General features: G+C 37.5%; 1 protein-coding gene across 1 annotated transcript in view; it reads left to right on the top strand.

Moving 5' to 3' along the window:
• The window catches only part of LOC126413339 (probable E3 ubiquitin-protein ligase HERC1), a 722,413-nt gene that overhangs the window by 589,101 nt on the left and 118,800 nt on the right, over window positions 1–14,512 (top strand). Inside the window, exons 60-62 of the mRNA XM_050083249.1 lie at window positions 4,580–4,771; window positions 4,856–5,037; window positions 7,852–8,130. Coding sequence (XP_049939206.1) covers window positions 4,580–4,771; window positions 4,856–5,037; window positions 7,852–8,130 — 653 coding nt within the window. The remainder of the gene's footprint in view (window positions 1–4,579; window positions 4,772–4,855; window positions 5,038–7,851; window positions 8,131–14,512) is intronic.

Genomic DNA, 14,512 nt, shown 5'->3' on the forward strand with positions numbered 1-14,512 from the left:
CATGTGTCGCATTACACGCCCTAAATTTAGACTCTTGTGACCCTTTGGTTAAATTGTCTGCCTGATGGCATGTTTACAAAATACATAGTTAATATAACATATAATATCCGTAATAATAATATCGGGGACTAAATTAATGACCCATAAATGATGTAGGTCACACAGTTCCGATTTGGTTAGAATAATGTTTAATTGCCAAGAAAACTAATAGCAGAAGTGCTCATATTTAGAATTACTATTACACTCAAGCGCATATCCATTTCACTCAGTTCGAGCATTCACAGTCTCATGATGAAACAAGTCCAATACTCCACCTTGACATTTACACGAAAAGTTAAGAGTTCACACCAGACGCACGGGTGCTCACTGCTCAGAGACTAAGTCCCATGATACCACACAACGAGAAATTTTCTAAGTCACTTCACTTCCTAGCTGCTTAAAGACCAACTGTCCGCTTTTGCGTCTCAATCCAAAGTGCACCCTTTGGTGTCTGCAGCCAAACTGTCCGCTTTTGCGTCTGCCCCAGCCTCTCCCTCTGCCCGTCCCTGGCCGTGTTGCCCGTGCAACGAATATCCTCGCTCAACTGACTAGGGCAGTTCCCTTTCCTCAAGCCATCCATCTGATCGGTTACAGCTTATTCTACATTTTAACGTACTTAAATAATCAAAGCTTGACCACATTCATGTTTTAAATAAATAAACAATAATATCCATTACATAATAAACGTTAAATTCCTCTATACAAAACCAATACAATTTCCTTCTTAACTTTGAATGTCATGGGCAGAAGCTTTGCACCAATGTACTTTCTGATAAATAAGTAAATACATAAGTAAGTATTATGCAGTAAACTTTACAATAAATTCAATAAGGTGTCATGCTGTCATCTTTCAGTGTGTTTTGTGTGGAGGATATGATGATCTGATGCGTAACCAAAAATACTGATAGTTTAAATTTACGATAGCTTTTAAACAAATAAAGTTACAGAGTTGATATTTACAACGTTTGTCATCTTAATGAGGCACTTCTATATGAAATGTCAATCGTTAAGGTTGACCAAAGCATTATTTAACACTACTACATCTACTTGGCCACAAGCAGTTTCTGTTTGGTTTCCCTATGACGTAGGTTCTCGTCTGCCTCACTTGCACACTACAGTGCTTAGGCCTCAGTAGACAATAGAGGCCTGTGAGTTTCCCCATCTCGTGGTGAATCTGCACCCTTCTTGGCACACAGTCCTGGACGACAGGGTTCGTTTCACAATTCCTGTAGGCTGACTCTTTCAACCATATATCTAAATGAGAGCGCAATTCTTTTTAACTCACACATTGATGGATGACTTAGCAGGTACTCTGAAAAACTCTCTTTACCTGCTGATGAACTGCCGCAGGTGTTATGACATCCTGTTGTCATTGTGAACATGACTTCCCCACAGATGAATGTGGAAGATGGAAAAAAAAATCTTTATCCCAAAACAATTACATGCATAACACTTAGCATGAAGAATGTGCAGGCATTTTTCTTCTTCTACTTATGCAAGCTCTGTTTAATCATTGAAATTGTAAATTTGTTAACAATACATCAATCAAGGCAAATTATCTAAATATTATTCTACTGATTAATTTGGAATGTCATTTTGTATTGACTTTTTATGTTCTTTCATTAGCACAATCCAATTTTACATATTTCACACCAATTTTGTACTAAAGTCAGTTCTATCAATAGATATTTCGTTAAATGCCAATTTTTCCATGAAATGTCTACATCTGTATACATGAGAGGAAAGATAATGTGTACGCTTACATCATGCCACAGCCTTATTACGTGTATGTGTTTGAATTACAGCATTGTGGCTAAATTTGCAAATTTGTTACAATTAATTCATATTGTATTGTTTGAAGAATCACAGAGAGATCTTGGTCAGCTGTAACTGCCAACAGTAGCTTTCATTTGGTGTAGTGTATCTCTCAGTAGCTCTACAGATTAACAGTAATAAAATTTTTATTCATTAGTGTAATGATTTATTTAGTTTATTTGCTGTAACTATGACAGTTTTCATCATACGACCTATTGTGAAATTTCACTAAGCTCATAGCTTTAATGGATCAATAGTAACTTGATTATCACCGGATACAATGGCTAACCTTTTATAAGCTGCAACCATCAAGAGTTCAATTTGTAGACCACGCTAACAGTAATTTGCTTGTTCCACCCAGATGTCAAACTATGACACCATCCACCTTTTAAACCTTGGTGTCCCATGCTGGCTGCCCATTCACTATGCTCTTCCTCTAGTACAAAGTACATCTCAGCCTGTGCTATGACGGACAGCTCAACTGCCACTTTACATCTTATTCTGTCTGTCATGTCATATCGTATCACAGAGCATTGATATCTTTTTATTGAATGACTTTCTAAATGAGTAGTATGTCCCTACAAAGGCTTGTAAAAATGAGAATCTTTGTTTCATATTTAGGTAGGTTACCATTCAGGTTTGACTGAGCTGTAGTGCTTGTAGGTGGTCTGTGTCTTGGTCTCTACTGTTAGCACACATTTCACCTTGCCAAACAGCAATCCAGATTGTTATTGTGTCCATTCTGTCTTGTCTTTTTATCTACATTCATCAGAGAGAACAGCTGGAACACTTTAGATTTTAACTACGTGACAGTCACTTCTATTTGTTTGTTCACATAAAGCCCACTGATAAGCAGGTGGCTATATTCCCATTGTAATTGTTCTCTTTCTTATAGCTATAAATATTTTGTCTTCTGAGTTAACCAAATCTCAGCCTTTGCTATAATGCCAGTTAAAGAAGATACATGAAAATTAATCTTATGTTGAAAAAAGTTCAGTGACTTAACATTCACATAATACACAAACATTTGTATATCACGTAAACGTTTTTCTTGCATAAAGTAAGTATCATAAGTGAGTTGTTTGTAATTTAAGACAATAGGAAAACTTGTATAGTTGTGATTTTCCATTGAACATCTGTCATTAAATAATGTATCTGGACTAATAATATTATTGTAGTGGACAAATGTGGAAACTGCTGTAGAATAGTTTGAAACTGTTGATAGTGTGAAGACTGTCTGTGTTTTGTTGCTTGCTGTGAAGCACCAGCTTGGATGAATATGTGGCTAGCCTTTGACTGTGTAGTAGTTGTAGTTATTGCTCAATGGCTATGTGTAAGGAGCATCTAATTTTAAAATACAAATCTGATCTGGCAGTAATACAATTATATTTGGGACAGCTAAGAGCTGCAGGTGGCAGCAGTTAAGAACTGCTTAGACAGTTAGACTCTGATGAAACCAGTGAATTCAGGCTCTGGAAACTCAGTGGTAGTATGTAGACAACCCAAAATGTTCATGAAAAAGTAGGAAGTTAAAGGTAGTATTAATCAGAGAGTTGAAGAAGGACCAAAATTGTTCTTCTTCTAGGGTGAAACTTTGGGAAGGGAATGTCTGAACTGGTACTGAACTGCCTGTGTAGTGAACATCAGGCAACCAGTATTTTTAATCCAACAGCAGGGCTCAGTGACAACATAATATTTAGGCTTTCAAGGGAAAGATCATGATAAAGAAGAGCATGTGGTGATTATTGGTTATGCCAGGCGCAATCTGGACCACAAAGTCAACTGCACAATTCAGGATGATGTCATCAGGTACATTGTTAAGATTGCTCCTCAGCATGAAGACTATGTCATATTTTGAATGATATGACAAGCCCTGAATGAAACAATGAGTAAAGTCCAAACTGTTGGAGTCATTAGCAGAGCACTGCAATCGAATGTGTCTGATGTATGCATCACTTCTCACAGTATACATCTGAATGTTTCCAGTAAAATGTTACATACATGAATCATTTCCAGAAGCAGTTGGTAAAACTGTAGCTCAGTCTGTCAAATCCCCGTGATTTCCAATATTTTCCTAAGGCATTTTTGTTTCTGAAAGGCAGAGCATCAAATAATCAATGGAGTAACAGTAGAATTTTAATGCAGTCAGCTGCAAATGCTGGTTCTCTAAATTTTCTAATAATGTTGTGTGAAGCGTCTCCATAATATGTGTGTGTTGACTGAACATGTTGGTAACAACAAATCTAGCAGCATGCCTCTGAATTGCTTCAATGTCTTCCTTTAATCTGACCTTATGGAGATACCAAACACTCAATTAATACTTAAGAATGGGTCACTCTAATGTTCTGTATATGGTCTCCTTTATAGATGAGCTTCTCTTTCCTAGATATTTCCTATTATAATGAAGTTGACCATCCTCTCTGCCTACTACCAACTTTATACACACATCCCATTTCATATCATTTTGCAACATTACACATAGATATTTAACTGATGTGACTGTGTCAGTCAGCATACCACTAATTCTGTATCTGAACATTACATGATGGTTTTTCCTATTTATCAGCATTAACTTAATTTTTTCAGTGTTTAGAGCAAGCTCCCATCCATCATATCAAATAAAAATTCTAACACATCCTGTATTCTCATAAATAGTGAAGTTTTGTTTTATTTCTGCCTTTCATTTTACCTGGCTCTCTCTTGAGTGTAATAATCTGTCTTTCAGGTCGCAGTACACTTCAACCTGTAGCAGTTGAGTCATTCTCCTCAGCCCAGCAAATAATTTGCGGACAGAACTGTACTTTTGTCATTCAAGCAAATGGTACTGTACTTGCTTGTGGTGAAGGTAGCTATGGTCGTCTGGGTCAAGGGAATTCTGATAATTTACATTCCCTCAGCATCATATCATCACTTCAGGGTATGACTACAATTTTGAAGTTATAGGATTTTCATGTGTGTATATTTGGCTGTAAGCTATTGTCATGTAACTGAAACATTTCAGGATTTGTGATTGTGGCACTAGCAACGTCTTGTGGATCTGATGGACACAGCCTTGCACTAGCTGAGAGTGGTGAAGTATTCTCATGGGGTGATGGTGACTATGGAAAACTTGGTCATGGAAATAGTGACAGGCAAAGGCGTCCAAGGCAAATTGAAGCACTTCAAAATGAAGAAGTAGTACAGGTGATAATATTTCATTATCAATGCTTGAAGTACATATAAAATAAACCAAGTAAATGTAACATTTCCAGTAATGCAGCACATTGGTGTAAACAGTTTTGATGAAGTTGTAGATATTATTTGGGTGTCATTTTTGTGTGTTACTTCAATTAATAGAAATTTTCTTCACTTGAATCTTCATCTGTCTTTTTCAAGCAGATATACTGTATATTTGAGTTTATTATAGTGAGGTAGTAAATAAGAGACTATTCAGAGATATTAAAGTCTGTGGAGGTATCATTACACAATTGTTATAGCAATTTTTCTAAGAAGGGATACTGAAAAATATATTTCAGAAAAAGAAGAAGGACAAGTAATGGTATTAAAACAAGGAAACATTATTAGTTTTGAAAGTGAAAGAAAGTTTTATATTTACGAAGATCATTGAAAAACTAATTTTCAAATGGTAATTAATTTTCAAAGTAGAACAGCCAGAAGCCAAAACTAAAACAAAATATAAATGGATGAAAACATGATTTTGAGAAGTATGTTGTGTTCGAAAAGGAGTTAACAATAGATTCTGGTCCCAACAAAAAATGTAATTTAACTCTTACAATATTGAGGAAAGTTGCCACTCACCATTTCGTGGAGATGCTGAGTCTCAGATAGGCTTAACAAAAAGACTTTCACAAATAAAGCTTTCGGCCAGTAAGGCCTTAATCAAAAACAGATGACATATACATCCAGACACTCATGCAAATGCAACTCACACACACATGACTGTAGTCTCAGGCAACTGAGGACACACTGTGAGCAGCAGCACCAGTGCATGATAGGAATGGCAACTGGCTGGGTTAAGGAGAAGGCTGGGGTGGGGAAGGGGGATGATAGCAGGGTAGGGGTCGCAGACAGTGAAGTGCTGCAGATTAAACGGAGCGAAGGGCTGGCAAGGGATTTTATTTATTTTTTGGGTGGGGGTGGGGGTGGGGGGGTGGGGGTGTTAGTGGAAAATCCATCCTGGGTTTTCCATTGTTTCATTTAACACTTAGCAAGATTATAGTGTTAGGCAGTTTAATGGGAAACTTTGCTATTTGTACATAAAACTGTGAACCATATTTTTACTGCATGATGACAACAAGACAGAGAAGTTTAGTCAGTCTAAGTGACACCAGTGCTTTTTTGTAACTGCAAAAACTGAATGCTCATGCTCATCAGCAATGAATGAGTCAAAAGTGATAGGGGGAGTATGAAAGTGCTTGTATTCTGAACAATAAGTGCTAAGATTTTAAATTGTTTACCATAAGGTTTCTAAAACTGATTGTATGTTAAATGTGAAAACAATTTAAAATTTACATTCCTCACACAAAGGTAAGTATTGTGTTTACTTATAGGTGGCACTTGTCAGACACATTAAAGCATTGACAAAGAATGTCTTTTAGGTTGGGAGGGACAAAGTGTGTTAGCTTGAGTGTAATTTCAGTTAAGACAAATTTTAACTGTTAAGTTGTCAAGACACAAAAATCTGTAAGATTTGTGCATTTAAAAATTATCTCACTACACTGCATTTTTTTTTTTTTTTTTTTTTTTTTTTTTTGCTTTTACCTATTTTTTTGAGCTTAGTTGGTCTTGTTGGTCAAATGGCTTCAAGACTATAAAACTGGTAATTTAACTACTTTATTCTACCCATATGTAAGAAACAGAAATTGTTAAAAGTTCTGAAAGAAAATAATTTGATATTGAAGTATAGCAATTAGTAATTGATAAATACAGTGAAGTTGGTTCAGCTGTAGTAGTTTTCAGTCTGTGTGGAGACTTATTAGAGAAACTTTTAATTGCTTAATTCTGTTGGAACCTCTACAGAAAATTAAAATGTCATAAGAAAGTAAAATTTGCAACTAATGAGTTTCCTGAACATGTCTTTAGATTTATATAATATTCCTATAGGCTGTAATAAAAGTGCACACATTCACTAACAGTTTTAAAAATACCATTGTACAACTGATTAAGTTGAACTAATAATTAGGGACCAAACATAAATTTATGTCAGCCAGCATCTTGTATTCTCATTTCAACTTGGAGTGAGAAATTTTTGGAGATACAGTGTATCTAACTAAAGCTAGCAATATCACACAGTTTCAAGTGGCTGCAGCTCTTTGTACATTGATTTCAGTGATATTTATTTTAACGATAGACACAATAGTTTAAATAAACTTACACATTTTTACTTAAATTGTTTGGAAATTGCCACTCTTACTTTTAATCATCCTCATCATCATCATTATCAAATACTGTCCATAATGGAGTGCTTCAGGAGTCTGGAAACAGTGTCCATATTCATACGATGACAGATGTGTCATAAGTTAGAAAATGAACATCAAAATGTCAAAACCCAAATTTTGTCTTACAGTGCAGAAATAGCAATAAAATGCAGGCAGTAAAATGAAATATTTTGCTTGGGACCTAAGCTTAAGTCATAAAACAATAGACAAGAAATTAGGAAAATATGTCTCTTCTCTTTACCTGAAGCTTTGAGCGACATTTCCTTCATTTTAGTCTTGAACACTTCCTCATTTGTTCTTTGTGTCATAAAACTAAAATATTAAATACATGTATATCTATAAAATTAATAGACCAATAACTGAGCATGCTATTTGTTGTATTTCTTGTACTGGTTTTTTGACAGTTGTTTGTGACTTAATTAATTCATTTGCTTGATCATAATCGCTTTTGCACTTGTATCAAAAGTAAGAAACTTAATCATTTTGTGTGACATTTCCGTTTATAATTGCTGTATTTGCTTTTCTAAACATTGTTCTTATTTTTTTTATTCTGCTGTAGGTTGCCTGTGGTTTTAAACATAGTGCTGTTGTGACAGCAGATGGTAAATTATTTACCTTTGGTAATGGAGACTATGGCCGTTTGGGCTTGGGAAACACAGCAAATAAAAAACTTCCTGAACGTGTGCCCATACCTGATGGACAACTAGTGGGGCAGGTTGCTTGTGGCCTTAACCACACAGTATGTGTATCAAAGGATGGAAACACAGTGTGGTCATTTGGGGATGGGGATTATGGTAAACTAGGACTTGGTAGTACTGCCACAAAATCCACACCACAGGTTTGTAAATGTTTGTATCCAAGGAATAGTCCTTAAATTAATAGTAAGAAAATTATTCTTAGTTTGTATTAAGAGTAAGAATGGATTAATATAATGTGGTAGCAATGTGAATACTATTCCCTTTACACCTAATATGAAAAACAGAAGTTACTTAACCACAGTATAATGGAAATTGAATGTTACATCATCGTTATACTCTGACTGAAATTACTTTGTGATTGAGGGATAGCAGTGATGGGGAGCAGAGATGCTGGCTCAAACACAACATGCCACATGTTCATGTAACTGATAAAAAAAATAAAAAATAAAAATAAAAATTAAAAAAAAAAAAAACGTACTTGTTGACTGTTGCCAGTGTCTTTGTAAGCACTAATGGATGCACAACAGTTATATCTGAATCAGTTTGAATATCTCCTAAGTAGTCACTAGACAAGCTGTCAGAATATGTTGAAATAATAAATTATTCTTTGTTATTTTCCATGACACATCCATTTTCCCACGCTTTTGTGATTACTTCCTTCAGGTGTCTGACAACATTGTGGTAATCTGAGAACAAAGTCTCATTTGTAGCATCCTGTGTCAGTCTTTCCACTTCTGCCAGCACATATTTTTTGCTGTTCCTTTCCACATAACACTTATGTTGAGCCCATATGAATTCAATGGAACGGAAATTACACTGATATGATGTCAATCTGAGAGCAATAAGGTCATATTTTTTGCTATCTATGACTCATAGAGGTAAACGTGGTTTGTTCTGAGCCACGGTGTCCAGTAATTCACCCTTTCTATGGCTGTGCGGTATGGGAATGTTTTTTTGTTGTAGCCAGTTGACAATAGTCTTCTGGATGTTACAATAGGTCCCTTGTTGAGAACAGTTATTACTGATGATTTGCTCATGTTTTTGATGGCCCTTTCATGTCAATAAGAGCTACAGAACAGTTCATAGATTTCAGTTCGGTATGCTGTTAGCTGATTGTATTCCAGTACATTGATCAAGAACTAAAATGAAGGAATAATGATGCAATAAATTCTCAGCTTTTTTGTAGAAATAAAATAACAAAATAGCTTATTCCATTAATTACAGTATTATACAAACTGTAATGAGGATATTACTACAAGAATATAATTTTCTTAGAGAAAAGTAACAGTAATCTTAAAAAAAAGTTGAATGGGTATCTGAACTCACATATTTCAATTAACTGACAAGTGCTATGCTTTTATGGCAATGTGTCATACAGACAATTTTGTTTCAATTTCATTTAATTTAATCTTGATATAGTACACTGTAACAGTAATGCAAACTTAGATTGTGGGTGTGACTGGTGTAAAAAATTGCATAAGCAACAGAAACATCAAATGTGAATTCAGCATAGTGCATGGGGAAAACCTTTGACCCTGCAGGTAGGTCCACATTATCTGGCAAGGCATGTGCCCACAGAACAGGCAACACAGAAAAAACACAAAGAGTAATTTTAATCTGAGTATAGTGAATGCTTTATCTTGGAAATCAATTCATGTTTATGCAGGAAAGACAAATATTTAGAGAAAAACTGGAAAGGGGAAATTTTTCTGGATGGAGAGTGATAGACATGGTTCTGCAACAAAAGAGAGTGAGAGAGTGCCAAGCAAGTAACATTCGGGCGAGAGAGTTTGGGTGATTGGAAGGAAGGGGGGCGGGGGGGGGGGGGGGGGGGGGGATGATGAACAAAATAAATTTAGATAAACTAAAAATTCATTAAAGAAATTGTTATAAAGAGAATGCATATGGGGTTAGGTTGTCTGTATGTTGGTATTTATATACAGACTGTTCAAATAATGTTTTGGTTTCTTTTAATGAGACAGATTTCCTTGCCATTACTTACCTTCAGGAGATGAAATATGTAGTACTGCTGATAGCACACATGAAAGTTAAACACTACTAATTTATACTTTGTACAAGTGTAGCAATATGTTAGTGGAATGTCCACTATGTAACCAGAAAACTTTTAATAATGTTTGATGATCCTTAAAAATTTTATTGTTTTTGCCTTTAAAGATGAATAAAGTATAGTTGTGAAAGTAATTGGTTTCACTAATATCAGTACTTTGACTCCACTGATCGTACTGAGTAAGGCTATAGAAAAGAGTTGCATCAGAAACACTAAAGGCATAAAAATTATATTGGCCTAAGAATATATTAGTGTACTTCGTAGGAACTGTGAATATTATTTCTCAGTTTTTGCCTGTTACCTGGGCAGTAGCTGAACTGGCAAGACTGTTGATATTTAGTTCATCTTATGTAATTAAGTTTCTACTTCCCAATGGTTAGTTCTCCATGCCTTATAAAATGTTAGGAGTTCTGTTTATGAACTGAATGATAGTAAACCTTAAATCAGGTGGCCAGACCCATCTTCCTAAAATTAACCATCAGTAGCTTCACTGGTAGTGTTTTACTTAGTTCATTTGTTTGTTTGACAATATATAATAAATTATGAGTCAGTTTTCCTGGCTAGTGCTTTTCTTCAGCAGGCGAAATGTATAGTACCATTGATAGACACACACAAAAGTTAGACCGAGCGAGGTGGCGCAGTGGTTAGACACTGGACTCGCATTCGGGAGGACGACGGTTCAATCCCGCGTCCGGCCATCCTGATTTAGGTTTTCCGTGATTTCCCTAAATCACTCCAGGCAAATGCCGGGATGGTTCCTCTGAAAGGGCACGGCCGACTGCCTTCCCCATCCTTCCCTAATCCGATGAGACCTATGACCTCGCTGTCTGGTCTCCTTCCCCAAACAACCCAACCCATAAAAGTTACACACTACCCAGCAGAACAAAGGCCGCAATAAAACTGGGTGAGCCATGGAGTGGCATCCCCTTGCTGTCCAAAAGTATCTAGGATTAAAACTGGACATTTCCCCTCACCTTCAGACAACACTGTTCCAATGTCAAACAGAAAACCAGCACTTAGAATAATATGTTGGGAAAGTTAATGAGGCACAAACTAGAGGGTTACATCACAAGCTCTTAGAACCACTGCTTTTAGTTTGTGCTTTTCTGCAGCAAAGTTTCCACTGTTTGGTATAAATCATCTTGTGCCAAAACTGTGGACAATGCTCTGAACAAAGCTTGCGGACTGACTACTGGTCCTTAAAAACTATCCTTGTCAAGAAGATATACTGTATTGCTGGTATCACGCCTCCAAATATTCATCAAGAAGCTGCCATCGAACATGAACGACTGGAAGCTGAACATGTTGAAGCTCACTGCAGTTTGGCCATGAACTGTCTCAACCTGGGCTAAAATTGAGAAAAAGTCTCCTTTGAACAGCAGAATATCTGAAACTCCCTCTATATGAGGCAAATCCATACAGTGAGCTAGAATGGAACCACAAGAAGATCTTACGATTAGCCACTATGAAGAGTATGGGGTTTGGAGATCACTTAACTGCTTAAGAATTAGTGTCAACAGGATGACATCCTCCCTTAAACTGTGGGGCTTCACATTGGGGGATAGCAAATGTGAGTGTGGGGATGAACAAAATGTGGAACACCTGTGCCAGTGCCCTCTTTGTACATTTACTTGTTCAACACAGGGCATTGTGTTTGCAAAAAATAGTACATTAAGTTCAAATGGCTCTGAGTACTATGGGACTTAACTTCTGAGGTCATCAGTCCCCCAGAACTTAGAACTACTTAAACCTAACTAACCTAAGGACATCACACACCTCCATGCCTGAGGCAGGATTCGAACCTGCGACCGTAGCGGTTGCGCGGTTCCAGACTGTAGCGCCTAGAACTGCTCCGCCACTCCAGCCGGCTAGTACACTAAGTGTGGCTCAATTTTGGATAAATGTCATCTGATTTCAGATTTGTTCAATGATATTTCTGAAATTTCTGAATGTTCTTTTTTTTTATAAATATGTATATACTGTGTGCAACTGTGTTTACTGTAAAAATAGGCTTCTGACATGGCTACATAAAATCATGGAAGGAAATGCTGGTTGCAGGATGAAAGAGATGGGGTCAGAGTGATGCGCCCTTCCTTTCTAACCTTCCCCACCATATTCCTCTCTCCCGTCCTATTAGTCCTAAATGGTGGGTAGTGTGTCCCTTTCATATATCTCTGTCAGCTCCACTACAGATTTCACCTTCTGAAGGTGATTAGTGGCTATAAATTGTCTCCCATAATGTATCAGCACATAGCACAGAAAAGTGGGGAATCAGCTGTCTCAGTTCTCATTCTACCTTCCTCACTAAAAATTTCGGAATGTGAACATATTTGCATTCTTTTAACACAGAACATTGTAAATAATTTTACCCTTTTGCTCTTTGTAGTGAAGCTTTCATACTCACCTGCTCCCCCTAACTGTCACTATTTATATATGTCTTTCTCCCACGGTCTCCTTTTTCTCCAATTGACACTTTCTCCTGCATATCTCTTCCACAGTCCCTTTCTCTTGTTATTTCATACTACTGCCTCCTTCTCTGCCACTTTTAGCATCTCTTTCTCTCACTGCCATCGTCTTCGTCCCATTCTTTTTCTCTCCCATTGCCACTGTCTCTTTCTTTCTTGCTTACAGTCTGGTGTTTTTGTCATCAGCCACCGTTGTGTCCTCTCCACACATGTCCTTGGGGATGGGTTGTTCAGGTTTTTTACCCTTCGATCGGGAAACTTTTACATGTGGGCATAGAACAAGGGGGAAGGGGGAAAGTGGGCAAATATGTCCATGTTAAAGTTCCCTCTCATGCCTATGTTTGGTCTCCATTCATATTTCTCTTTTCATTTCTGTTATCTCCTCTATTTTTCTCCCACTGCTACTGTCTCCATCCTTCTCTCTCCCTGTTTTACTGCCACTGTCTCTCACAAACCATCATTACCTCGTATCTAGGCTTCCACTACTGTTGTCTTCATCCATCTCTCTTTCTCTTCCACTTTCTTGATGACAACTTCCACTCTCACTGGCATACATTCAGTTAGGTGCTCAAATGTTTCTTGGGGAATGCCAGCCCATTCTCCATGGAGTGCTGCACTGAGGAGAGGCATCAATTCAGTCAGTGAGACCTGGCACGAAGTCAGCGTTCCAAAACATCCCAAAGGTGTTATTTAGTACTCAGGTCAGGACTCTGTGCAGACCAGTCCATTATAGGGATGTTATTGTCATGTGACCACTCCTTCACAGGCCATCCATTATGAACAGGTGCTCGATCGTGTTGAAAGATGCAGTCGCCATTTCCAAATTGCTCTTAAACAGTGGGAAGCAAGAATGTGCTTAAAACATCAGTGTAGGCCTGTGCTGCGATAGTGCCATGCAAAACAACAAGGAGTGCAAGGCCCCTCCATGAAAAACATGACCACACCATAACACCACTGCCACCGAATTTTACTGTCAGTACTACACACGCAGGCAGATGATGTTCACCGGGCATTCGCCATACCCACACCATGCCATCGGATCACAACATTGTGTATCATGATTCATAACTCCACACAACATTTTTGCCACTGTTTAATCGTCCAATGTTTACACTCCTTACACCAAGCGAGGTGTCGTTTGGCATTTACCGGCATGATGTGTGGCTTATGAGCAGTCGCTTGACCATGAAATCCAAGTTTTCTCACCTTCCGCCTAACTGTCATAGTACTTGCAGTGGATCCTGATGCAATTTGTAATTTCTGTGTGATGATCTGTATAGATGTCTGCCTATTACACATTACTACCCTTTTTAACTGTCAGCAGTCTCTGTAAGTCAACAGATGAGGTCGGCCTGTACGCTTTTGTGCTGTATGTGTCCCTTCATGTTTCCACTTCACTATCACATCAGAAACAGTGGACATAGGGTTGTTGAGGAGTGTACAGATGTATGACTTAACTGACACCCAATCATCTGACCACGTTCGAAGTCCATGAGTTCTGCGGAGCACCACACTCTGCTTTCACTCAATGTCTAATGACTACTGAGGTCGCTGATATGAAGTACCTGGCAATAGGTGGCAGCACAAATCACCTAATATGAAAAATGTATTTTTTGGGGTGTGTCCGGATACTTTTGATCACATAGTGTACATCAGTCTTTCTTCTATGATCTCTGCTTTATGTAGATGCAGACTCATTGCTTTGCATTCTGTGACCATAAACTAGGATGACTATTAGATTTTTCCTGCAAAATTGAAGTAAAATCTCATCACTATAATCTGTGTCTTCCTTTCTTTGAGATAGAGGCTTACGTTTATACTCCCAGCTTAGTCTTCACATAACCACAACAAAGTCTTACTTTTCTGCTTCTTTTCCTTCTTGAAAGAACTATGTTCATTTTCAAACATGTCTGGGAAGTATGGCCATTCCAAGAGTGTGACAGAGTTGACTGCTCTTCGCAAACAGCTGGAAGCTGTTTCAGCCATTGT

Source organism: Schistocerca serialis, chromosome 7 (assembly GCF_023864345.2).
Source record: "Schistocerca serialis cubense isolate TAMUIC-IGC-003099 chromosome 7, iqSchSeri2.2, whole genome shotgun sequence".
NCBI classification, from domain to species: Eukaryota; Metazoa; Arthropoda; class Insecta; order Orthoptera; family Acrididae; genus Schistocerca; species Schistocerca serialis.